Genomic DNA, 26694 nt, shown 5'->3' on the forward strand with positions numbered 1-26694 from the left:
AAATCTCCTGCTTCAATAATGTTAGCGTTATTAATTGAAGCCAATTGTATTTTAATATTATGCCAAACATCAGAATCAGGTTTTAAAGGACCATAAATATTAAATAAGGAAATTTGTTTGTTATGAATTATAACATTAGCCAATACCCATCGCTTATCGTTGTCACATTGAGTTGATACAATCTGCGCTGTATTGACTTATGAAAAAGAATGGCGAAACCACCTTTGGGGTTAGTGGCTGGAGAAAAAACAACTTGGCCATCCCATTTCTGTTTTATTTCAAGTGATTCAACATCGTTACAATGAGTTTCCAGTAAAAAAGTAACATGTGAATTACATTTTTACAGATGAGAAAGTACCTTTTGTCTTTTGATTGGATGTCCCAAACCACAAACATTCCACGAGACAACGTTAAACATATTACTTTCCCAGATTAATTCTATTTGCACCAAATTCCTCTGGAATAACAAATATTCACGTAGTGCCTGGTCTAAACTTAAATGTCTTTAAGGTGGTGTTCACTTTCCTGACAAAGTTATACCACTATGCTTTTTTAATTCAACAATTGAATGTCCTAATTAATAATTTCCAAGGATCTCCCATCCACAACGGATCAAATTTGAACGCTCCTTATTGATGTATTTTTCACTTGAACATGTGGTTTACATGTCTACTTGCACTTTTATTTTTCAGAACCCGATTTTCAATTATTCTCAATATCTGCAACAAACAATATTTTCTGCACGTCTTAATTTTCATCAAAAATGTCTTGCCTCTTCCATTTGGTATAATAATTGTTTTAAATATAGTCACAAATCATTTCATTTCAAATACTGGAAGGAAAAGGGTATTTTATTTGTTCACTAACTAGTAAGACATAATTCTGTGATACTTTTTCCCCCAGTTACAAATGCAATATAACTTACCAAGTTATTTTTTTACAGGAATATAAGCTAATATCAACTGCTCTCCAAACCTTTTGAATAGCTATAGATTTTCCATCTGACCTTACACTACTCACACCCTTGACACCATTACAAAATGTTAACTAAGATCCCATTCCCAAAGCTGCTTACGTACACAAAATCTTATCACCACCAACTGCTGTTCGATTAAAAAATTCTATGGAATTATTATGGGGAAATTACTTTTTTATGTCGTTACCCATCCATATATGGGACAAAATATGAGTTAAAGTGCTCAACACCTCTACAGCTGCACATAACACACAATCTCTATTTTTTGTTTACAATAAAGCTGTTATTGAACGCATCTCTAAATTTGATCCAACAACTTCTCCACTATGCTGGTCCTGTTCTACTTCCAATGGTACTTTAACTCATTTACTTTACCATTGTACTCATGTGTTTTATTTTTGGAAATATATTTGGTCTAAATGTTTGCACATCTTCCAATGTAATATTCAATTATCAATTCAAAATGTTTTCCTTGGCTCTATGTCACCAAACTTTGATCATACTTCACCTAAACCTATGTTGTTCGATCTATTTATTGCACTTTCTTCTAAGGTTATACTCTCCTGTTCGAAAGATACTTTTAAATTATCTATATCACCATGGCGGAATTTTATTTGTGATGAACATAGAATATCTACTGTTTCCTCTTTATCGTTACACAGGAAGATTAAATCAGATCGATTTTGGTTACCCTTTACTACATATTTATCTTCTCACTCGCATATCTCTTAATTCTTATATTTCTACTTCGGTCTTGGTTTATTTCTATCCTTTCCTCTTCTCTTTCTTCCTACTGTTCCCCTCATTTCTCTTATTCGTTGCATATTTTCACCCATTTGATCTCTTTTTATATAAAATGTTATGCTTAAATTATATACTCATAGTTTCTTTATTGGTTCTAATTTGAGAACTTGTAATACTCTGAAGTTCTAATACTATTATTTTACACTCAATTATATCTATTGCTATTGATTCTTGAATTTCCAAACAAAAACAAATTAAAAAAAAAAAAAAAAAAGAATAGAAACTAGTGAAGGTGGAAAAGAAAGACTGCCGGAGACTAACAGGAAGAGAGACTGCAAGAGACTAAGGGCATTATTTAGAGTTTGGTGGACGGGTTACTCCATCACACATGTGGCAGATATCCAGTCTGCCGTATTACAAGTTCCATAGGATATAATGGAATTGTATTATTTCGGACAGGATATCCGTCACGTTTGTGATGGAGTAACCTCCCTCCGCCAAACTCTGGATCAGACCCCAAGTAATGTGGGGAGTAAAAAAAAAAAAAACAGCAACGTAGTGAGTGGAAGAAAGACTGCAAGAGACGAAGTAATGCGGTGACTGGAGGAAAGACTGGGAGAGATGAAGAATGTGGGTGAGTGAAAGAAAGACTGCAAGAGATGAAGTAATGGGATGAGTAGGAGAAAGACTGCAAGAGACGAAGTAATGGGATGAATGGAAGAAAGGCTGCCAGAGATGAAGAAATGAGGGTGAGCGGAAGAAAGACTGCAAGAGACGAAGTAAGCGGGTAAGTGGAAGAAAGACTGCGACAGAAGAGGAAAGACTACAATTGATGAACTAATAAAGATCATATGGGAGGGACAGATGGGAGTGTTTGAGGGCCTGCAGCCAGACCGTGCAGAGAGGGGTCACACATGTGAAGCTGGCCCAGCTGCTCTCACCTTTCTCAATGGCCTCCTGTAGCTGGTCGTGCTTTGCTTCCAGTTTAGAGATGAGGCTCCGGCCGTTCACAAACTCCTTGAATTTCTAAAGGGTAAAAGGAGAACAGAGTAAGGCCTCAACAGGAGACCTTGTGGCACGAGAAGGGCAAGCAGCTGATGATCAAAGAAAAGACACAAGAATCACATAGCGAAAGGGGATCCCAGAGTGGACAAAACATGGAGTTCCATCAATTTAAGAAGTTATGGGCTCCCCAAGCAGCAAACAGCAAAGGATCCACCACCAGATTACGTGTGGCAAAGCTTGAACCCTGCAAACCATGGGTCAAAGCATCCGCCACCGCAAGGCACGTGACAAGGCATTTACCACCGTAGGGCATGTGACAAGACATTTACCTCCACAAGGCACGTGACAAGGTATTTACCACCGTATGGCATGTGACAAGGCATTTACCACCGTATGGCATTTGACAAGGCATTTACCACCACAAAGCACGTGACAAGGTATTTACCACCGCAGGGCACGTGACAAGGCACAAGGCATTTACCACCACAGGACACGTGACAAGGCATTCACCACCGCAGAGCATGTGACAAGGCATTTACCACCACAGGACACGTGACAAGGCATTTACCACCGCAGGACATGTGACAAGGCATTTACCACCGCAGGACACGTGACAAGGCATTTACCACCGTAGGGCATGTGACAAGACATTTACCACCGCAGGGGACGTGACAAGGCATTTACCACCATAGGGCATGTGACAAGACATTTACCACCACAAGGCACGTGACCAGGTATTTACCACTGCAGGGCATGTGACAAGGCATTTACCTCCGTAGGGCATGTGACAAGGCATTTACCATCGCAGGGGACGTGACAAGGCATTTACCACCATAGGACATGTGACAAGGCATTCACCACTGCAGGGGACGTGACAAGGCATTCACCACCATTAAAGAGCACATGATAAAGCATCCATGACAAATGATTCCTGGTCCTAGGTTAGGAAGGGGAGCTGCTCTGCCTTCTCTGTCCTTGCCATTGCTTCTCAGGGTATTCACAATGCCTTTATTCCAGCATCCACCAGGAATTCCTTCCCGTTGATGGCCAAGAATTCCATCTTACCTATTTACAATTTGAACAACTCTTAAGCCATGTACTCCTTTTAAACCTGCAGCCAAAAGGCTGTCCTCTGATGTGGAGCATGAGGACCAGTGGTTCTTAACCCTTTGACCTCTGCGGATTCCACCTGAATCACTGCTGGAAGTTACAGCTCTAAACCGAGGGGATTTCTATGATTTGAACCTCAAAACAATACCCACAAAAACAGAAACAAGCATAAACCAAACAAAAGCACGAATCACAAGATATTTAACTCACAAACAAAGATATACAAAGATTGCCATTTTAATAAAAAGGTTGGAGCATTTCAACATTTTATGTTATTTCTAAAAGCAATAAACTTGAATCTAGAATATGAATTGTGTCTTTTTTGTTTTCAATGAATGCTTTCTGTTAGTGCGTAGCTGAGCTTCATCTGAGACCTAATTGTGCATCCTAGATCAGTGGTTCCCAACCTGTGGGCCGGGGACCCCTGGGGGTCCGCGAAGCCTCCTCAGGGGGTCTGCGGCTGCTTAAAACATTTAATAATATTAGGTCCCAGCTATCAGTAATGACTCCTCGGGGGTCCCCGTGTTCCATTAATGATTCAGTGGGGGTCCCCGGGCTCCAGTATTGATAAAATGGGGGTCCACAGAAGTCAAAAGGTTGGGAACCACTGTCCTAGATTGTGTTTGTTGTACTTGTGCTGTTCCATTATTGAGAGCTAAGGATATTAATTTAATTTTTACCCTTTAAGTTCAAATTCCTTCAGATTTACAGTGATTTAAAATGTCCTATTTTACTTTTTGATATATATATATATGTGTTGATAGATATACAGTCTGTTACAATTATTACATTTTCTAAACTTTTGCGGACCTTCCTCCTCCCCCGAGTAGGTTTACCGAACCTACAGTAACAGCCACTGGTGAAGAAATTCTAGAATTGGGGTCATAACACTCACTGCAATTGACTCAAGACCACCTGGAGGAAATTTAGTGAAACAAGTCTTAAAAAATTATCACTTTGCCACAGTGGTCACTATCAATTTCTCTATAAGTCAGTAAAAAGTCATGGGTACCGGTATTTCAAGAACGCTGAAAACTTTGAGTCTCCTAGCCACATTAAGGTAAAGTGTAATAAAAACAGAAATAGGGCTGAAGCAATTTTTTTTTTTTACTTGATGTCCTCTTCAGATGGGGAGATGCCTCTGTGGCCAAGATTAAAGATGTTTGCAAAATGGAGGTTCTGCCAAATTAAACAAGACATGCAGAATTTAAAGACATAGGAAAGAATAGCCTCTAGATTACACAAGAAAAGTCTCCTAAAAGGCACGCGTTAAAGGTTCTTCACAAGGGCACAGGATAAAGGAGTCCCAAGTGATAAGGAGAGAGTCCCCAAAGATCAGAAATCTCAACTAAACTGCACAATATCTGAACCCTCGTTAGCGGCAGTGATCCAACTCCAGAAACATCAATTTGCGTTATCGTTCGACCACACTTGGCCCAAGTATGTATTCCTCTTTTAATCTAACCCACCCAAATCATAGGTCACTCAAAGTCCCAATCCTTCACCAATTCAGTCTAAAGGAATCAGCTGTCTCCATATTCCCTAATCAGTGTGTTTCACTCTCCAGGCAACCATCAGAAGCATAACTCCCATCTTTTACTCAACCACAAAACACACCTTCCTGCTTGCACCAATTTTCTCTGCAAGAAATACCACTAGCAAAGCACCTTTCCTATTATACCAGAGAAGGGGTCTCCAAACTACGGCATTTATTAATGGCTCAAGTTTACTTTGAGGTTCTTTGGTTTGCTTACTGAAGTTCTTTCTTGGAGTGTGTTCATTTTTCTTATTGTGTGCTACAAAATTGGACAAATTCTTATTTCATGTAAATCTGTAAATGTTCACTATTTAAAGAAAACATGAATAGCCTGCTTTTCTTATCTACAGTTAATTGATTATTCTGTCAGAGCATTTGCTAATGTTTGATATATTTACTCATTATATATAATTTCTCAGTTTAAGCACGGTATTGTTTCTTCATAATTGTCACTATTCTCTTTTGTCCTGAATCATATCATGCGGATTACAAACAAGTTTCAAGTAATTCTTATTAATTTAAATTGTATTCCTTCATTTATAAAACTTTTTTTTTTTCCAACCTGCAAATATTTGTAAAATATACGATGTAGCCCCCATACTGGGAAGTTTGGAGACCCCTGTACTAGAGCACCAACTCTAATATTCATACCTCTAGGACTCCCTTGGGCCTTTCGTACTTCCACTCGGCCACGTTCCCATCATTTCCATTGGAGATCCCTCAACACCCCAATATCCATCCTTTACCCCAACAATTTAGACAGATCGCAGAGGGCCTAACTCTTCCTTTACCGTCACATAGAAGGTCTCGGTTTCTTGCTGATTGGCCCGCCGCTTGGCTAAGGTCGGCTTGCTGCTGCTATCGGAGCCGGTTGACTTGAGAGACTCCGTCGACTGACTGGACTGGAAGGCCTCCAGAACGTCTCCCTCGTCTGTGGCGATAAGGTCGAGGAGCGTCTGCATGGTGGCTTTCAGGGTCTTGTTCACCTGTGGGTAGAAGAGGAAACAGTTTACTTCTGGATTAAGTAACTGCCCTTACAATGGCAGCAGCATTAAACTAGCTAAAATCCTGGACAGAGACTGGCCTGATCTTTGGAGAAAAGAGTTACTTCTCTGTAGCAGTACAGCAATTTGGGATCATTTAAAGATTTACCTGCTAAGAACACCCCTTACTCCCTTTGGAGGTCTTTTAACTCTTTGTAACAAATGTATATTGTTGTAGCACCCACAATTCTACAAGTGGTAAACTGAATATTTACATATTATTTTGTGTTATACCATAAGTATGAAATGCTACCAGCCTCCTACAAATTTTATGTATTTTGAAGGGGGAGTTTAATTAACATTTAGTATTTAAATATTTTTACAATCTTCTTAGGTTACTGAAAAAATGTATTGTGTGATACAGCACAAGATATTTTGAGATACCTGTATTTTAAATGTTATTTACACAGTGGTTTTATTAGGTCTACAGATTTAATTTGGACATCTAATAGGAACAGAGGAGGTGTTCTGCGTTGCCGAAGGCCCTAGCAGATTCCAAGAAGCGGGTTCAGTAAATATTGTGTAATCTGGCTTATTTAATAGCAAAGTACTTTAACCATGAGGTATTGAAAGGTGGTCGGAGGCTACTCACCAGCAGGGAAGGGTTATCATGGATAGTTTCACCTCTCCCACTGATTTCTCCTACTAGGTCAAGATGTAGGTTGAGAGTAGTCATGCGGCAACAGTAGATCCACGGCAGATTGAGATGCATCATGGATCCAAGTGTTCTCAAACATCATGAGGTCAAGCTTCGGATAAACAGTAGCATCAGTAATCTCAAAGCAAGTTTTGCCTGATGATCGGTGTTGTATTCTTCAAGTAGCCGTGTCGCTTAAACCAGTGGAATGCTGAGGAGAAGCTCCATATAGGAACATCTTAAGAGGCCGCTTGGATGATCGCCCAGTGCGGTCCAGCTCCACTACCCTCGACTTCTCTTCTAAATAAATCCTGTTCTCATCACAGCGGCTCGTGCAGCTTCTTCGATCAGCACTTGTGCAGCACACGCTGTATGTAGCTCAGAGGAGCTGATCTCATAGGAAGAACCCGGAGGAATTTGAATTAGATTAGTGGGTTTAAAGAATCTTTTGGGATAGTAGACGTAGGGGCTCCCATCAAAATAGGGATATTGTGAACTTCAGATGATGATAACAACTCAAGATGCTTAGCAGCAGTGAGGAGGCAGTCAAACTTTTGTCTATTTTGCCTCTAGCTCATGGTTGTAATATGTACAACATATAACTAAATTCTGTTTTTTCTATTTTAATCAAAATCTACATCTACCTTGTTTTAATGATTGTTCTGCTTTTAATAGCTTTTCTCTCAGAGCGGCTGAGCTTGCTATGCCACGCCTCGCCCATACAGGGAATTCTGCATGAAGAACTTTTTGCCCACAAGGAACCTAGCTCTGAAATGACGAATGACCAGCAGGAGGGTGTCTGAGTACTGACCTATATTACAAAATGCTTTTATTCACCTTTTTTTCACTGAAGTGCATTATGTTGGTATAAATGTGCAGTTGTGTCCTTGGTTGAAGGGATATTCACGGTGGTATGGATGCTACGTTTTGTGGTGCAGGGGTGCTTGGCCTTGACAAGAAAGAGGGAGAGTGGCCCCTTATTGCCTAGAAATATTTGACCGATGGGTGCACTCAATCAATCAATCAAAGAGATTTATAGAGCACGCTACTCACCCGTGAGGGTCTCAAGGCGCTGGGGGGGTGGGAAAGGGGTAGGGGGCTGGGGGATCACTGTTCGAAAAGCCAGGTCGTGAGGCTCTTCCTGAAATGTAGTAGGTCCTGGGTTTTGCGGAGGTGGGTGGGGAGGGAGTTCCAGGCCTTGGGGGCTAGGTAGGAGAAGGATCTGCCTCCGGTGGTGGTGTGTTTGATGCGAGGGACAGAGGCGAGAGAGAGGTCAGCGGAGCGGAGGTGGCGTGTGAAAGGTCACTCTTTCGTTAAGGTAGGCAGGGCCAGTGTTGTGGAGCGATTTGTGTGCGAGGATGAGAATCTTAAAGGTGATCCTTTTGTCTATGGGGAGCCAGTGGAGGGATCTGAGGTGTGGTGAGATGTGTTCGTGTCAGGGGAGGTCGAGGATGAGTCGTGCTGCTTAGTTCTGGATTCGCTGTAGTTTGCGCTTGAGTTTTAGTGTGGTGCCGGCGTAGAGGGCGTTTCCGTAGTCAAGCCTGCTGCTGATGAGTGTGTGACTGTCTTTCTGGTCTCTGTGGGGATCCACTTGAATGTTTTTTTCAGTATGCGGAGTGTGTTGAAACATGAGGAGGTGAGGGCGTTGATTTGTTGAGTCATCGAGAGGGAGGAGTACAGGATAATGCAGAGATTGCGTGTGTGGTTTGCGGGGGTGGGTGCACTGAGTACCTTTCTAGAGTAGGTCATTCCGTTTCACCTTCACTCACTCAAGCCAAGATTTAACTGGGCCTCTGCCATTGGTCAAATAACTGGCATACACTATGAGGAGTCTGTCTGCATGTTTTAGGTGCCCACTGGGTTCAGAACATCTGCTGAGGGTACAACAAGGGACTTTTCTTACCCCCCCTGAGCTTTCTCGGTGGTAAACAGCAAGCAATGATTCAGGCACCACCCTGATCCAAACTGGGTCACAACCACAGGGAAATCTTACTGACCACATCATCCTCCGGATGGCCTGAACCAGGGGGCTCGGGCCCAGGTCCACAGCATTTCAGGAGCTCCCCCGCTAGGGTCATGGAAGGGCGCGGCTTTCAGATCTTGGCACCCACTACAACCCGGGGCCCTTGAAGATACTGGGGAGTGGATGGGAAGAGCAAAGGGAGATGAAGTGTTCATCATGTTAAGCAATGGGACTTGGAAAGAAATGGGTCTCCACATACAGGGCACTTTACTTTCTGACTCAGCGTGGCACTGTACAGATCTAGCCAATATGGATTCTGCTTGCACTGCCGAGAGTGTTGCATACATCAGGCCATTTCATAAGTGTCGACTTTCCCTTCACAGCTCTCTCTCACTGGTCTTCCAAGCAGAAAGGGGCCGTGATTTAAATGATTTAACTGAGATTTTCCAAATGGCAATTTTAGGCGAGAGACTGCTAAAATAAAGCCATTTAGTGCTTCAGAAGTCGTGAGCCTCCCACCTGAACCGAGCCTGTTGGCATGTATGGTATACTTTCCAAGTTTCATTGCAGAAAGTAGATGAAAGGTGAACCGAAGAGGTGCATGTGCTTTAATCGGCCTATGTCACGTGACCCCTTCATCCAGGCCTCGTTTTGAAGCCAGCAGCGCTCTGCATGCTGGGACCTGCAGTTTCATGGTCCCCGACTCGGAGTACAGACCTTCAAGCCCTAGAGCAGAGTGCTGCTGCGAAAGTGATCCCCGCGGTGCCACTCCGGACACTGGGCGACTAGACTGTAGTGCATGTGTTTTCTTGGTACCAGCTTAGAAGGAGATGAAGCCTGGCACCTGGGGCGCAGACTGTTCACCCGGATCACCAGAATCCAATCCCAGCTCCATCATCTGAGCAAACTGTGTCCTGTGGGATCACTTGTCTCCCTGCGCCTCCAGTTATTTACCTTTCAAGAAAGGGTGCGCATACATAGAGCCTACTCCTAGCACGCGGCGCTATATTAATGAAACTGACGGCCTATGGGGGGTATGCTGCGGGCCGCCTGCAAAGCACATCAGTGAGTCCTACCTCCTCTGTCATGATGTTCACGGTGGACAGTCGAGACTGGATCTGTTGGAAGCGAGTCATCATCTCATTGCGGAAGAGCGCCTCGACTCGGACTTCGCACACCTGAGGAGACAAGCACATTAAGAGGGGACCAGGAGTGAGATTCTATCGCTTAACTGCATGTTATGTTGTGGTATCAGTGTGATAGCGTCACAATCCCCCGTGAGGGTATCCAGGGGCTTGTAGCCAGTATGTGAGATCAGCACCGTCTTACTCAAAGAGCAAGGCCTTCAGCTTCTTGGGGAAGCCAAGAGGAGAGAAGAAGGCAGTGATGTGTTGTGAGGGGCTTCCCGCCCCCCTTGTAGAGATGCTGATGATGCGATGGACAGCTCTGTCCGGTTCTAGGTTGCTCCCCACACCCATGAAGGGATCCTACTGTGGGGGAGCCATAGATAGCCCACTCCAGTTCTATATATATTTCCTGCACAACCTTGTTGTGATGAAGCCATGAACAGCCCTGCACAGATCGAGGTTTCCTGCATCCCCATGAAGGGACCCTGTTGTGATGAAGCTATGGACAGCCCTGCATAGATCTAGGTTTTCTGCATCCCCCTGAAGGACATCCTGTTGTGAATGAACCCATGGACAGCCCTGCAGAGTTCTAGGTTTTCTGCACCCCCTGAAAGAGATCCTGTTGTGATGAAGCCATGAACAGCCCTGCAGAGTTCTAGGTTTTCTGCTCCCCTGGAAGAGATCCTGTTGTGAATGAAGCCCTGGACAGCCCTGCAGAGTTCGAGGTTTCTACCAACACGCCTGCCAGGACACCACTACGCGGGGGCCATAGGTGGCCCAGCCCAGCTATACCGCCCCACACTCCTCTCGACTCACCTCATCTCCCTCGTGGGCCTGGTATTCGAACTTGGTGGGCGGACAGAAGACCGCACTGCTTGCTTCCATGATCTTCAGCTTGTCGCCCTGGGGGTCCAGGCTCTCAACGGCCTGCTCGATGGCGTGGAGACCCTCCTGGCGCGATGACTGGACGCGGGACTCGGCAGAGAGGTAGGCCTTGAGGGTCCTGCCCAGGGACAGGTGGAAGCCAAGGTCGCAGCACTGCAAGGGGGAAGAGAAGAGGGCACAGGAGGCCAGGGGCTGTCACACACTATAGAGCCACACTGACTGGGACAGGAAGGGGGTTCCCATCACTGTCCACATGAGAAACAGCGGCACCACAGACCCAGGAATATACTGACGTCTCACTCATCACTTGAGACACAAAAACACACAGACCCAGCCTGACACACAAACTAATGCACACCCATGGCCTCACAGAAGTATGCATGGATCACGGACACGTACTGATAGGGCACTTCCTATCACAGGAATACACTGGCCTCGATTATAGGGACCCTTCACTGACAGCACAGGGGAGCCAGTGTTAAGCACATCAAGCTACTGACGTACAGTACAGGGGACCCCTCACTGATGGCACCAGAGGAGGAGCGGGTAATAGACATATTATCTACCCATCATCATATGTCATGTCTCTATCAAACTATCCTCCATTCTCACTCTGACTCATCCCAAATCCCTTCTACTACTTTCATCTCCTAAATATCTCTGCCTACGCTCTTCCCTCCGCTTTCACATCTAACTCACCAAACCTCACTCTACTTCGTGACCTCCCACACAACCCTACTAAATTCTCCCGTATTTATCTCACCCTGCTACTATGCTCTCCCTAACCCTTCCACAGACTCTTCCCTCCTCCATCCCCCTTTACTCATCCCAAGCCTTTGAGATGAGTAAATGAAGGATATACTCCCAATTAACACTTCTGGATTTCTTCCCTCCTCCACCCCTCCATTACTCCAGTCAATCTAACTAACAAACTCTCATATCCGCGGCTCAAATTAACTCATAATAATACTAAAACTGTACTCATTATTTCCCAATACTAATCCATCACTAATTCTTGTTGGGTTCCAGAGTAGCGTGCTACTCGCCGAAAAGTGCTTCGACGCCTCATCAGGGGTAGTAAGCGCTATGTAAATACGATTACAATACAATACAAAACTATATCAAGCTGGTGACTACGGTAGGAGAGGACCTCTCACTGATGGCAGAGGAGCGGCTGGTGATAGACATATAAAGCTGGTTACGTACGGTAGGAGAGGACCCCTCACTGATGGCGGCGGAGGAGAGGGTAATAGACATATCAAGCTGGTGACGTATGGCAGGAGAGGACCCCTCACTGATGGCGGCGGAGGAGAGGGTAATAGACATATCCAGCTGGTGACGTACGGTAGGAGCGGACCCCTAACTGATGGCAGAGGAGGGGCTGGGAATAGACATATCAAGCTGGTGACGTATGGCAGGAGAGGACCCCTCACTGATGGCAGAGGAGCTGGAAATAGACATATCAAGCTGGTGACGTATGGCAGGAGAGGACCCCTCACTGATGGCAGAGGAGCTGGAAATAGACATATCAAGCTGGTGACGTATGGCAGGAGAAGACCCCTCACTGATGGCAGAGGAGGAGGAGCTGGTAATAGACATATCAAGCTGGTGACGTACGGTAGGAGAGGACCCCTCACTGATGGCACCAGGGGAGTGGGTAACAGACATATCAAGCTGGTGACGTATGGTAGGAGAGGACCCCTCACTGATGGCACCAGAGGTGCTGGTAACAGACATATCAAGCTGGTGACGTACGGTAGGAGAGGACCCCTCACTGATGGCACCAGAGGTGCTGGTAACAGACATATCAAGCTGGTGACGTATGGCAGGAGAAGACCCCTCACTGATGGCAGAGGAGGAGGAGCTGGTAATAGACATATCAAGCTGGTGACGTACGGTAGGAGAGGACCCCTCACTGATGGCACCAGGGGAGTGGGTAACAGACATATCAAGCTGGTGACGTATGGTAGGAGAGGACCCCTCACTGATGGCACCAGAGGTGCTGGTAACAGACATATCAAGCTGGTGACGTACGGTAGGAGAGGACCCCTCACTGATGGCAGAGGAGGAGCTGGGATTGGACAAGCTGGTGACGTACGGTAGGAGCGGACCCCTCACTGGTGACAGCAGCGGAGCTGGGATTGGACAAGCTCTCGACGTACGGTAGACGAGGGTCTCTTTCTGAGCCCAGGAACTCATGATGCCAGCAGGTTTTTGAGAAGCACAGAGGTGGCTCTGCTGTGCCCTTAATACCACCTTCTCCACGGGCTGGATGAGAGCTAAGCGCAGCCTGAAAAATGTTTAAATACCTATCCCATAATGCACCGATGAAGCGGCTGGCCAAGCGAGCCTGGGCCCTCCATGTCACTACGGTGGGATTCTACCTCCTAACACTGAACTGAACTTACATCCCAATTACAAGTATCCTGAACAACAAATATAGATTTCATGGGCTCTTCTGAAGAGAACCTTGTGAACTATTCTCAGATTTCAGGGTCTGGCACAACAAGGAGCACTCCTCCTCCATAGTGACTATTCATATATACACACCAATGAAATGCCTTATGCCACATGCTTGGGGCTGTTTTCAGGCTGGGTGGCCTGAGGCTGCCACACAGGCCCCTGCACACTGGGGCCTTTCCCCAGGTCGCTCAAGGCCGGTCCATTAGCCGGACAACCACGGTTTCAGCCACTTATGAAGGACACTTGCATACAATTCTGTGCAGGTTCACTCTGGACCAATGAGCCTTTTTCAAAACCTTCCTGTGTGTGCTGTTACTACAGCAGCGAATGGATGTGTGATGCTTCTCACCCAGTCCTAATCCTGTACCCACTTCCCCCCTGGCTTCCTGTCCTCTGCCCGGAAGCCAGCCCTGCGGTTTCATAGCAAATCTTTCACCCTCAGCAGAGGCGAGGGTGACAGGTCAGCAGCCACAGTGGAGCTTCTGAGCAAGAAGCCAGGAGGCGCCCTCAACCCTCTGCCCCCAACTAAGAGGGCACCTACCCCAGGGATAAGAGCCTCAGTGCAGTCACAAGAACCAGAGTTCATGGATCCGCTCGACAGTCTACGCGACATCAGGCACAACCCATGAAGGAAGAGTTGCTCTGGAGAAATACACAGAAAGCCTTAGTGTTCTGCAAGATGCTCCGTAAGGGCAGCATGTGCAAAGAAAGAGTATCTCAAAGAGAGGCTGATCTCTGAGTCAGGCTTTGAGAAAGAGAGGTCACGGCGAACACCGGTGACACAAGAACAAGTTACTCACTTGTAACAACAGGTCTCCCACTGTATGGGGGCATTAAATGGCCATCTTCCACAAAATATTATCCCCGATAGGCACTCGTGAAACAAAAATAGTTTAACCCCAAAAAATAGTTTACTATACTTACTGTCACACTTTTATTTTGCAACAGGAAACGTTTCCCCTGCTCCAGAGCGCTATAGTGAATAACTGTAAAATATGTTGTATATCAGACTGATAAACGTACCTGCTGCACACTCGCCTTGGAATGTCTCCCACTTAAAAAAATTAATTAATAAATAAATCCGACTGTGGCTAACTCAAGTATTCCTTTCCAAATCTGAATTTTAATGAAATAAGGGCATGAAGTTATTTCCAACAATCTCAAATCCAGCAATGTCACTGAACAAATTGAACAGCGAATAGTAACTCTTGCATTTTTCTAATCAGACGAAAGAACAATTCCACGCTCCATTACAATGGATTTCAGGAAGTCATGTGCCTTTCTTCAGAGAGAATGAGCTGCAAATCAATGTGAAATAACATCAATGAAGGAAATTCATACACAGAGACCTCATTGTTCATAATGTCCATCTTATACTGTGTAAACCAAGCAGTCTATCTATGGATAAGATTTACCAAGACAAGAAGAGAAAAAAGAAAGCAACAACATGAAAGATCAAGAGAAGCTCAGTTTGCGCAGCAACAGGAAACCCTAGTTGTTAATATATCTGATGACCCTTTATCTACACACCAGTTAGAAGTGTTGAACGAAGGCACATCATTTGCTCCTACCTATCAAACCAGAATATTGGAAACAAAAAGCCATGTTCAAATTCATGAGGAATTTAAAACTCAAATACTTTTTCTCCACCTTGTCAAATTCTTGTTCTGAGATTGAAGAAGAATATAAGAAGTTTAAACCGAAAAAGAGTTTTATGTCTTTTATTTCTCATAAAGTACTGGATATTTTTGGAATTCTAGTACACCATGAGAAAATTGAAGTTAAATAAAAAATAAAAAAAACAATCCAATCTATCCAAAATAGAATGGAAGATGCTAAAGTCTTTGGCTGGAAATGAAAAAGACCTTGTTTTCTCAAGGGATAAAGGAGGCAGATCAGTGGTATTTAAAGATTTTTACAAGTGTAAAGTCTGATCCCTTGTCAATCGTGAAAGCATTTAAATGGAATTTGAAGGTGGTCCTAGACAATACTTTCAGGATATTCCGCAAGATATTTTGAACAAAGCTACAGAGATAGAATGGATCTCTGAGAAAACTAAGAGCTTTTTATTAACTACTTTTCCAAACAGATCAAAATTGTATATGCTATCTAAAATTCATAAGAGCCTGCTTCAGCCGCCTTCTAGACAGCCTGCAGCGGCATGTGGTCCCATTCACAAACCTCTAGGGATGTATCTTGACTACTTTTTTCAACTTGTTGCACAGGTCGTTAGGTCACATGTGAAAGATACGAGAGCTTTCCTGAACAAACTAAGAAAAGGATATTGGTCATCTGTATTTGGAGAAGCAATTATTTGCTTATCAAAGATTGAAGAATTCGAAAAAAAATCTTGAAAGCCCACAATATCTGACCAAGCAAATACACTGGGAACGACATATTAATATGTGGAAATTGTATTCTCTGCAGCAGTGTAATTGTTGGAAACGTTTTAACTCACCCTCATTATGGATACAGTATTACCCTAAAACATACTTCTCATTGTGACACTCGTAACTGCATTTACTTTCTGAAGTGCCCTTGTAGCTTACTGTATATAGGTAAGACAATCCGAAAGATCAAAGTGAGAATCACTGAACATAAAAGTAATATCTGATACAGACTTCTAGTTACAGATTCCTTACCTCAGAATTTCCCTCAGGCGTCAGACTGGACCCAGAGATTTTTTCTTCGGGCAATACCCTTGCAGGGTCAATTCCATGCCTGACGTCGGCGTCGTGGTCGCCGTGATGACGTCGCAGTCATGTATAGGCACCACCCCAGCCCGCTGATGTCTGTTCTTTTCTTTCCACACCAGCCTACAGGCAGATCCGGAGAGAGCTACCCTTGACTGTTTTGTCAGCATATTTTTACTCTTTTGGTACATCGAGGATGTCACGGAAGACGGGGTTTAAACCATCTGACTCCTGTCACCGAATAATGTAAGTGATGGATCCACACCTCGTGTGCTTATGGTGCCTGGAGTGCGACCGCAAACCAAAGTCGTGCTCCGAGTGCTGGGCCATGAACCCAAAGGCTTTGAGGGAACAGCCGTTGAAGCTCATGGTGGCCCGGAGCTCCACTCCGTATCGCTCCCATTCTCATTCAAGAGCAAAGTCACAAGACCGCTCGCGGAGTCACCACCACACTTCGTCGTCCCACTCTAATTCCTTGAAACACTAAGGTCACAAGAAGAAGTCGAAGAAGACCAAACATTCTTCGACCTCACCCAGTCACTCGGACAACGTGGGAAAAGTGTTGATGCTCTAGGCCTCCGTCTGTGGAGCCTACTTATGGGTCGGCTCCACGCCTACCCTAGTTTTCAGGAGCCGGAGCAACATCTGCTCAGCTGAAAGAGTTTTATGAGGCCATGCGCCTCATTTTTGGGCAGACCGGCCCTGTTGCGGCGGCTTTGGGCCCTGTGGGGTCAGAAGGGGGTCCCTCATGTTCTGTGCCAGCCACTTCAGCCCCGGCTACTGAGAGCCCTTCCGGATCGGTTATCGGATCTGTGCAGAAGCCAGTCGTGCCATCGCGACCTTCCCCGGCAAAGACATCAATGCTCAAGAGATCGACCCAATATTTATCCCCAATGACCCAGAACGGCATCACTCGACGCCAGATCTATCTTCAAAGGGGTCTACTCAGCCAAGGTTGGATCCTGGCCCTCTTTGGTATGGTTACAGGTATAGTTTGGAGGGGATGCTGGACCCTCTAGAATACCAGCTAGAGTATTCTGAAATGGACTAGGCACAGGAATCGGGCAAGGCTAGTGGTCTGGATACTTCTCCAGATGCTCGCAAGCTTTCTCCCCCTACAGTGGCTACGGAGGCGGAAGCGTCTTATTCCATGGTGGTCGGAAGGGCGGCTGAGGTCCTCGGCCTCAATCTTCCTTCTGTGGCAGTCAGGACTAACCTCCTGACTGAGGTGCTTCAGCCTGGAACCCCGGTTATTCTTTAATGAAGCTCTCACAGATATCATACTCAGTACCTGGTCCATACCCAGCACAGGGGCTCCTGTGCACACGTTCACAAAACATTACTGCCTGGACAGTTATGTCCACAGAGATGACTACTTTGGTCGTTCGGTCCTGCAGGACTTTTCAATATGGTGTTGGATCGCAGCCCACCACCAAGGATGGTATTTCTTGGGTATCTAATCTAAGGTAAGGAATCTGTAACTTGAAGTATCTATCAGATGAACAAGTTATGTACATTCTGTAACAGATTATCTGATAGAGACATATTCTAGTTGCAGATTCCTTACCTACCCGCCCATCCTCCCCGCACCGCAAACTGATATGCAGGGAATGGGATTCCCTTTTCAGGGCCCTAGTTTTGGCACACCATTCTCAGTGTTCTACATAGCGCAGCGCTACTGGCGAGAAAAATCGGGAAAAGAAACTGAGCGCGCCGGCGTGGTGCCTATATACGATTGTGGTGTCATCATGGTGACCCAGACACCAAAAACGGATGCGCGGTTGACTGATGCCACCTGACAGCGTGCAAGGGTACTGCTCAAAGAAAAATCTCTGGATCCAGTTGGACGCCTGGGGGAAATTCTAAGGTAACGAGAAATTCAAGTGTATCCACGTACTGGCAAGAATACACACGCTGTCAGTCAACTGCGGTTGCAGACTGTGGAAATTGTTGAATCCAGTAAGGAAACCGATAACAGAAGGTTTCTGCAGAGAGAGATTTTTTGGATAAAAAAAAGCTACAACACATTGCAACAATTTGAACTTAATGACGGACTTGAAATGACATGTCTCTTACAAGTTTTATTAGTTTCAGAATTGTATAGTGTGGCTAGGGGAACTGTCTAGCCAAATGTAATACAAAATAAACGCTTTGTCGTGTTTTGTAGAAATTGATGCTATGCCTCACTATTATTTACCAGGCCATTATTCTGTGTTTTTTGAGTTCGGTGTCCTACTATGCAGGTAGCTCTGGTTTAATGCATGTTTTTTAGGTTCATTGATAGACTGCTTGGCTTACAGAGTAAGATAGACGTCATGAACTATGAGGTGTGTCCTTGATTTTTGTCATTTTGTATTTATTTTCAGTTTCTTGGGCCTGAAGAAAGGCACAGGGATGTCTGAAATGCATTGGGGTGAAGACAAACTGTTGAATCATATGCTTAGAAGGACACAAGAAACGTTTCTAAACACTGTTTATTTCGTTTAATGACATTGATCGATTTGACATTGTTGGAAAAAACTTCATGCCAAAATTTCATTAAAATTCAGATTTTGGAAGGAATGCTTGAGGTAGTTGCAGTCGGAGTTTTTAATCTGGGAGACATGGGCAGCAGGCCTGTACATCAGTCTGCTACTAAGCATCTTTCACAGCATTATATGGACCCCATGTTTGGTAAAACACACCATGCTTTCAACATTATGCAGACTAACAGAATAAATGCTCCCCTTGGTGTCTTAAAGGGTATCAAAATATATATCTGCCAAAGCCAATTTATTTTCATTTAAAGACCTTGGAGGCCAGATGGTTCCAGACTGAACTACAAAAGATAAAAAGGTGGAGTGATTATTCTTCTATTATGAGAGCCTTTTTACGTTAACAGAGTTTTCCGCAAGAAACTTATTTGAGCGAGTATACCAGGGAATGAGGCCTCACCCAAGGTGGCATCTGAGGGCTTTTCTCTACCGCTCCTCTATTTCCATTCCACCCCTGGACTTTCTTGGAGAGCTCATTCTTTGCACTCATTCATTCTCACTTGTCTTCGCCTCATTGTATCTCCTTCGACCTTAACGCCACGACTTACTCATCCTCTCCACCCCTCTTCCTTCCTCACTAACAGCTTCTAACTTCATCATCTGATTATCTGAAATACTGACCACAAGGGTTCCTTCTCCGCTCACCGCACGGTTACTTCCTCTAAGACCTCATCTGCAGCTTTCTTCTTCACAGAGATAGGTGCCGTCCATATGCCCATCTGATGACCCTCTCAACTATACTCACCAAGCTCCTTATTTCCCCACCCTTGTTGCCTTCACAACCTCTCTTTTGAGTAAAATACATTTTTTTAATTTTCCCCATCGTTATACTTCACCACAGGGATACTCAGCAGTCGGGATGGAGAACTGCAGATGGTTAAGTATATGGAAAAATAAAAAAAATGTATTTACCTTGAAAATGCATAATAAAACTATTTATATGCTAAATAGTAATGTAATTTCTTTGCATATATTTACTTTAAATGTAGAATTAAATTTAAAAATGCTACCACACTATTAAATTAATTTTGAATTAAAACGTATTCAATGGAAATATATTCAATTAAAATTATGTTTCTGAAGTTTAAATTTAAAAAAATAGGTTCCGACCTAACAAAATGTATTTAATGTGCATCAATTTATTAAAAGTGATATATAGAATTAGTTAATATTTTTAAATAAACTATATTGTTGCACTATTTTTATGCCAGAATTGGGTTAATAAAAGGCTGCATAATTAAATAATGAATATGTATCATTTTGATATGCTTACTTTTTTTATATATGTACCTATTTTAAATAATTTATTCTACTTTAACATTTCCTACTTGGTTTTGTTTTTAATGCATATGTCCATTGCTTTCTATGAGAGGATGTTAAAGTGCCAGCAGTAGCCGTGTTTAGAGCTGGGCTTATTAATATTTTTTTTATTTTAGTAGTAATTTACACTCAAGTTTGTGAATATCGAAAAGTAGTAAACTTACTCAAAGGGTAAACTTACTTAAAAATGTGAAATAGCTGTATGAATCAAACCCTACTCTTTAATGGTTTCTCTAAGAGTGATCTCACATCTAACAGCAAAGGTTTGTTTTCCTGCCAAATCAACGTCTGTCAGAATATTTCCTAGCATATATAATTTATGTCTTGTTAGTATGTCTGGTCAGTGGTAAATAGTATGTTTGCCACCAAACTCAGATAACTTTGTGGTACCTTGTTCTTGCCTAAGGATGATATTATTTTAGGTACCAAGTGTTGATTTTCAAGTGTAATATAATTTCCTCTGTCACTTCCAGACTCCTAAGGTCTGAAACTCTCTTTATAAAATAGCACATAAATCATTGGTTCCTGCTCTGACGAGTCCTTTGACAGTAGCCACAGAGTGGTGACCTCCCGACAGTGGCTCCATTTTGCCACATTCCACCACCATCGATGGCCATTGTCAAGAGGGCTGCATCAAGTGCCATGTTTACCTTCACCCAGCTTTCCCTCCAAGGAGTTTGTTGGGTTTCCCCACCCCTTTGTCTCCTTAGTCTTTCCTCTCGTCACTTCCTACCAAGAGGTCCTGTACCTCCTTTACTCACGTCGATGAGGTCGGCCACGTCATGGATGTAGTAATTGTTCATGGTGGCGTTGACGGCGTTCAGGTTCAGGAGGTAGTCGTTCCGCGCCTTTGTGCATTTCATCTTGTTCTCCAGGTACTTGGTCTGCCTCTGCCAGGAAGAATGAGAAAACCCATGAAATGAGGGAGACTGTGTGATGCGGGGAAATTCAAAAGGGACAGAACCCAACTATGAAGGCGGTCAGGAACCGCGAGCGGAAAGAAGAAAGGGAGGATTAACTCAATGAGAGCAAGACTACTAGATCTCTTTACCAATACCAGCACTAACCAAGAACCAATGTGAGACTATCTAGGGGTCAAAGTAAGAAAAGGGCCGTAATGCAGCCTCTGAAAAACAGCAGTGATGTAATTTTGCCCTTGTGTGTGAATTTCACTTGGGTATCCCAGCATGAGAAACTACTATCTTGGAGGAAGAGGGTAACACCTGGGAATGAGAATACTCTGGCAGCAATCACACAGGCACTCAGACTATCACTGCTTTTGGAGAACTGTTCATTTCTACAATTCTCTAAAGCAGGTGCTCAGTTTCCTATCTTAGTCTCAACAATGAAGAGACGACTACATCACTTTACATACCAACAGGAAATTGCTACCTTTGGTTGCACATTCCAAGCCCTGGCAGGAAACTACAGCAACCAATAATCAATATTATCACCTTCTTTATTACTTAACCTATCCAAACAGAAGTCCCCCGCTCTCTCACCAGTGAACCAGATAAATATCTCACTCTCCAGGCCATCAATAACCAAAAGGCTGATTCATACACCTTTTCAAACTGTTCAATATCAACGGGTGGCTTTCTCCGCATTCAACCCTATTCCAGTAATTACCAGCAAGACCGACTGGAGTGACTCCAGAATCTCCACTCAATGACTCCTCCACATAAAGGTCAGCCCTGGACGCCCCTCGTGCTCCTTGACCACTTTTAATCCTTAGTTGTTACCTGTTCAACTTACCTTTTCCACCAACTTCTCACCCTTTTTCAGGGAGCTCCGCCTCTGGGCGCGGTTCTCAAGGCTGATGGTGTGGTCTACGGGCTTCCCCGTTCGCTTCTCCTCCTGCTTCTCAGCCTCCTTCAGCTTGTGCTCGGCATACAAACTCTCGCTGTGGTACTGCTGGTAGGTCTTCATGGCCTGGGCCACAGGGGCGGAAAAAGGAAAACAAAAGAAGAGAAGGGAAACCTCATCGATCATCTCTAAACTAAATCTCGCAAATCATCAATAGACTAAATCTCACAGAACATCTCCAATCCAAATCTCTCCCAACATATCTGGTCTTAGGGCCCAATTTAGATTTTGGCAGAGGGGTTACTTCATCACGACAGTGACGGATATCCCGTCTGCCAAAATCTAAATCCCATTATATCCTATGGGATTAAGATTTTGGCGGATAGGATACCCATCACTGTTGTGACACAGTGATCCCTCTGCCAAAATGTAAATCAGTCCGTAAATGTCATTAATTGTCTCTAGAGTAAATATCATCGAATACCCTAGAATGCCCCCAGATTATATATAATTGATTATTCCCAAACTAAATCTGATCGAACAAATCTAGACTCATTTTTTTTTTCAAAGTTCGTAAGAAGGGGAGGATAAAGGGACAGGGTACAAGCAATGTTTGTTAATCATAAGTAACATGTACTTGGCTTCTTAACTTTATTTGTTGTACTGGTTAAGTCATTATCTAGAGACAACAAAAGGGTTCAGACACTCATGAACACAAACTGCCTTAAAGATGAGCAAACTTTGAGTTCTTTGAATCAAATGCAAGGGCTCAAACAACCTGATCATACAGAAAGAATTTTAAACAATTGTGGCTTCTCAAATGTGTTATCGTGCAAATGAACAAAAGCAAAACTGAAGAAAGAGAATCTATGAAAATCGATTCCATTCTTCATATAAAATACATTAGCTTTACATTAACTGAGATGTTTATCTGTGCCTTGTAAGTCAAAACTTCACACGATTTTCCTTGATAGCGATAAAGGGAGATAGCTACATCTTCAAATGGAGGAAAACTTTCACAAATCTCAAATGTTAACACATTTAACAGGGATATACCTGGTTGATTAAAAGAGATTAAAGAAACACTTCTAACAGTCCCACCATACTCTTAAAAATTATAGTCTGCGGTGAAGGGAGGAACTTTGATTTCCAAATGGAGCAGGTTTTAGATATATACCACAATGTAAGCTTTCACTCCCTAGCACAATCAATTTTCAATCCCACCGGACAACCAATAACCTATTTCTCAATTGCGCTTCAAAGGTATTCAAAGATTGATGACAACACTAATAAAACAACGCACTTCACAAATGGAAGGCCTTTCTATCCAAATGGTCTACGTAAGTGATATTTTTCACCTCACTTGATATTGGGGACTTTCCGCCCGAACCTAAACCCCAGAGAACAATAACTGATAATCAGTGACTCTGAAATTCTAAACCACAATAAGAAACACCTTAATTTAAGAGTCAAAGAAAGGGATACTTTTTCCAAGTGCCTTCATTTTAACAAAAAAACACCACAAACATTATTTTGACCTAACAAAAAATATGTCAATAGAAATAAAAAATGGAGAGACTGAACAGAGATAATGAACAACTGGAAGTCGTTCACACTGCCCCGTGCTCTCTAACTTTTTCAGAAACCATTATCATTGAAATAGGAGTACAACCACTATGGAAAAAACAGGCCCTGGGTTGGAACGGATGTGCAGCATTAACAATTTTCTAAAAGACTTTATTCAGCTCCATGTCTAGCAAGTACCAGAGAAATGATTTATCTAAACTAACACAGACTTCCTCCAAATAAACTACAGATGTAACAAAACAAAAATAAAAAATGACGAACGCAGAGGAAATTGCTAAATCTATTCCCCCACTCCCTTCCGCGTAGTTCAAAGTATGGATGGCTTTTTCCATTTCTAAATCTCGTAAGACAAATCTAATTTCCAAACTGCTCCATGAATTTCACAACTTTTCTGCAACCGATTAAGGGCCTGATTACGATCTTAGAGGATGAGATACTCCATTACAAACATCCCGCCACCGTATTACAAAAGCAGTAAGATATAATGGAACTTGTAATACGGCGGACGGGATAGACATTACATTTGTAACAGTGTATCTCATCCGCCAAGATCGTAATAAGGCCACAAGTGACGCTCAGACCTGCTGAGGCTATTATAGGACCCATACCCTAAAAAAAGAAATAAAACTCCATGCAAGCTACAGACCAATATCACTCTTGAATTCAGAATGCAAAATGTAAATAGAAATTTAGTAAAACATTTTAATAAACGTGAATGGGTTAACTTCATTAACCAAATCCTTTGTCACCTCCCTGCAAGGCAAAAAGGGACCAGTGGATTATTTTACAGGGCAAGTAGATTTCTAAGCATTCCATCCCTTGGACAAGCAGATATTCTATCACTTTCCACACCCCTGTATAACCGATATGATGTGCAAGTGGAGGGAGAGGTGCAATTGTCAAGATGACGGTCTAGGAAAGATGGCGGGGTGAAGACAGTAGTGCCCAAAAGACAGACCGAGTACTTACGGCCTGGACCTCCGAGATGGTCTTCAGCAGCTCCTCCTGCATCTGCAGCCCCACATCTTTACTCTGCATGGGAAAAGAAGCAACAATAAAAGCCATGGGGCACAGAGAGGAGTAGGAAGAGGAGCCCTGCATGGGAACAAAAGCAAAGAGCAGGTCCCCTGCAGTGGAACAAGGGGATTTGAGAACCAGTGTCATGCAGGGAAACAAAGGAGAACAAGTAGTGGTATTCTGCGGGGAAACAATGAAAAAACACAAGGAGAGGTGCCTGGGAGCAGGGAAAACTAAGGAGTGCTGTGAATGGGGCCCTGAAAAGAGATGCTATGAGGGGGACAATGAAAATCAAGACATGCCTTGCAGAGGGAAAGAAGAATAGGTTCTCTAAAAATTAATTTAAGAGGAGTTTTTGCCTACTTTTGGGAAGTTCAAGTGTGGCAGTGAATTAATGTGGGACAGGTACAGGTGGTGTGCACATCTTACCTTCTTGGACAGGCGTGCAACGTCCTCACCGATGTGCGCCAAGCGCTGGGTGAGGAAGCCAGTATAGACTTCACTCAGGGCGCCATGGTCCCGGCTCTCCTGCCGCGTCTGGTTCAGGATCATGTACCAGCAGTTCACCGGGGACAGCAGGTTCTGGTCCTTCCTGGGAAGGGAAGGAGAGGACGAAGGAAGCATGAGAATGACCTCTCTTTAGATGCTCACCTCATGACAAGAGTCTGCAGGGCTCTCAACCCACCGGTTCTGTTCTCTTGCTAACCATCCCTGAGGTCCACCGATGCGCACAGTATGAAAGATCTGAGGTCATGTGTTCTTAGCACACCAAAGGCCTCAAAAGTGCCCTTAACAGTCCTGAGATCCAACTGGCAAACAGGGGACACTCAGTCCCGGTGTCCGTGGGTCCGAACCAGGTGCGCCACGTGCAGAACTAGACCCCGTGCCCCACTATTGACAAATGCAGCCATATGCAGTAGTGCTGGTATCATGGGCACCGGAGAACCCACAGCAGATGGCACAGAGAAATGTGACTCTGTGCTTGGTGGTTTCCTAACACTGAGATGCCGGGGTTCAGGGCGGCAATGTGCAGATGCTGACAACACAACACCGGTTTTGCTGTCAGTGTGCAGGTGTGCCAGCCCAACCAGCCTTAAAAAAGTGAAAGTCTGTACTCTTAAGTGTCCAAAGCAAGGGATCAGCGAGTTGTTTGCTGTTGACCCTTGCTCGGGTTAGATGCTTGCTGTATTTTTGAAGTGCATTAACTTGGGAGATGGATTGAGCTGGTGGTCCTTCCCTCATTGCAGGGCTCTGAGAGGTCAGGAGCAGAGAAGGAAGTTCCACCCCATGGCCATCTGTAAAATTCTGTGGTGTTACCAGCACAGAGAGGAGTTACCATCTCCATCCGTGGCCCAATCTGAAAGCTGCGGCTGTCGGACCATGGAGGCATGACTGACCAGGACTAGCATCTTCTTGTTGGGTGCACCAAAGGCAGGTTTGGCTTCCCCACAAACTCTCAGGTGTGCCTTCGACATCCTGTACTCTGTGTAGGTGAGCATTCATACACTCTTTAGGGACAGGCTTTTGCGAGATGCAAAACTCCCCTCTACAGCGAGAGGTCAGTGAGACAACGTGTCTCTGCACTTTTGGTCGAAAGAGGAACAATCGGCCAACCCTAACGGAGAAGTAGAACAGGAAGGAAGAGAGATGCGTGGCACGGTCGGGCCTGACTCCGGAGCCTTCACAGGCAAGTGCAAAAAGGCATTTTCTGAGGCTGCTTCACAAGAACTATTGCTGTAAGCTTTGTGCATGAAACCCACTTGTTATGCTGAAGAAAGAATGGCGGAGAACATTTCTGTATGCTACATCAAAGCCTCTATAACTTCCTGACAACTGCCCAGCTTCTCAAAATGTCCTTCTTTCACCCTTGGGTAGCGTGGGCTGAGCTCACGGCTTATTCTGGGACAGAGGCAGAAGGTGTGGGAGGAGCGCAGGCATCAACAAGCAGCATGTGCACCACAGCTCGAACAGTACACTATACAATGAACAGACCAAGTTTAGAAAAGGGAAATTGAGTTCCTCAACAATTCTAAGAAAAGAGAAAGATAAAACAGCCCAGCCTGGTTTAAGCGTCTGCCTTCCGTTCAATGGAAGCAACCATTAAAAGAGAAGTCTTCCGAGGCAAATGTTACCTTAAGATCAGAAACATTACTGAAAGCCACTCTGCTTATATTGACCAAAAATGAAGTAAAGTTAGGAGAAGCTTGAACCAATCAACTCAGTTTCTAGAGAATTTGGTCTTTTTTT

General features: G+C 44.0%; 1 protein-coding gene across 4 annotated transcripts in view; it reads right to left on the reverse strand.

Annotated features, from left to right (window-relative positions):
• ARHGAP4 (Rho GTPase activating protein 4) overlaps positions 1-26694 on the reverse strand; it is a 190082-nt gene that overhangs the window by 73214 nt on the left and 90174 nt on the right. For all 4 annotated transcript variants that reach the window (XM_069209438.1, XM_069209437.1, XM_069209436.1 and 1 more), the window contains exons 3-10: positions 24877-25039; positions 24400-24462; positions 21793-21969; positions 20799-20927; positions 10959-11180; positions 10092-10193; positions 6164-6358; positions 2662-2746 (exon numbers count right to left, since the gene is read on the reverse strand). In XM_069209438.1, the coding sequence (XP_069065539.1) occupies positions 2662-2746; positions 6164-6358; positions 10092-10193; positions 10959-11180; positions 20799-20927; positions 21793-21969; positions 24400-24462; positions 24877-25039 (1136 nt within the window). The remainder of the gene's footprint in view (positions 1-2661; positions 2747-6163; positions 6359-10091; positions 10194-10958; positions 11181-20798; positions 20928-21792; positions 21970-24399; positions 24463-24876; positions 25040-26694) is intronic.

The sequence above is a fragment of the Pleurodeles waltl genome, chromosome 10 (assembly GCF_031143425.1).
Source record: "Pleurodeles waltl isolate 20211129_DDA chromosome 10, aPleWal1.hap1.20221129, whole genome shotgun sequence".
In the NCBI taxonomy this organism is placed as follows: Eukaryota; Metazoa; Chordata; class Amphibia; order Caudata; family Salamandridae; genus Pleurodeles; species Pleurodeles waltl.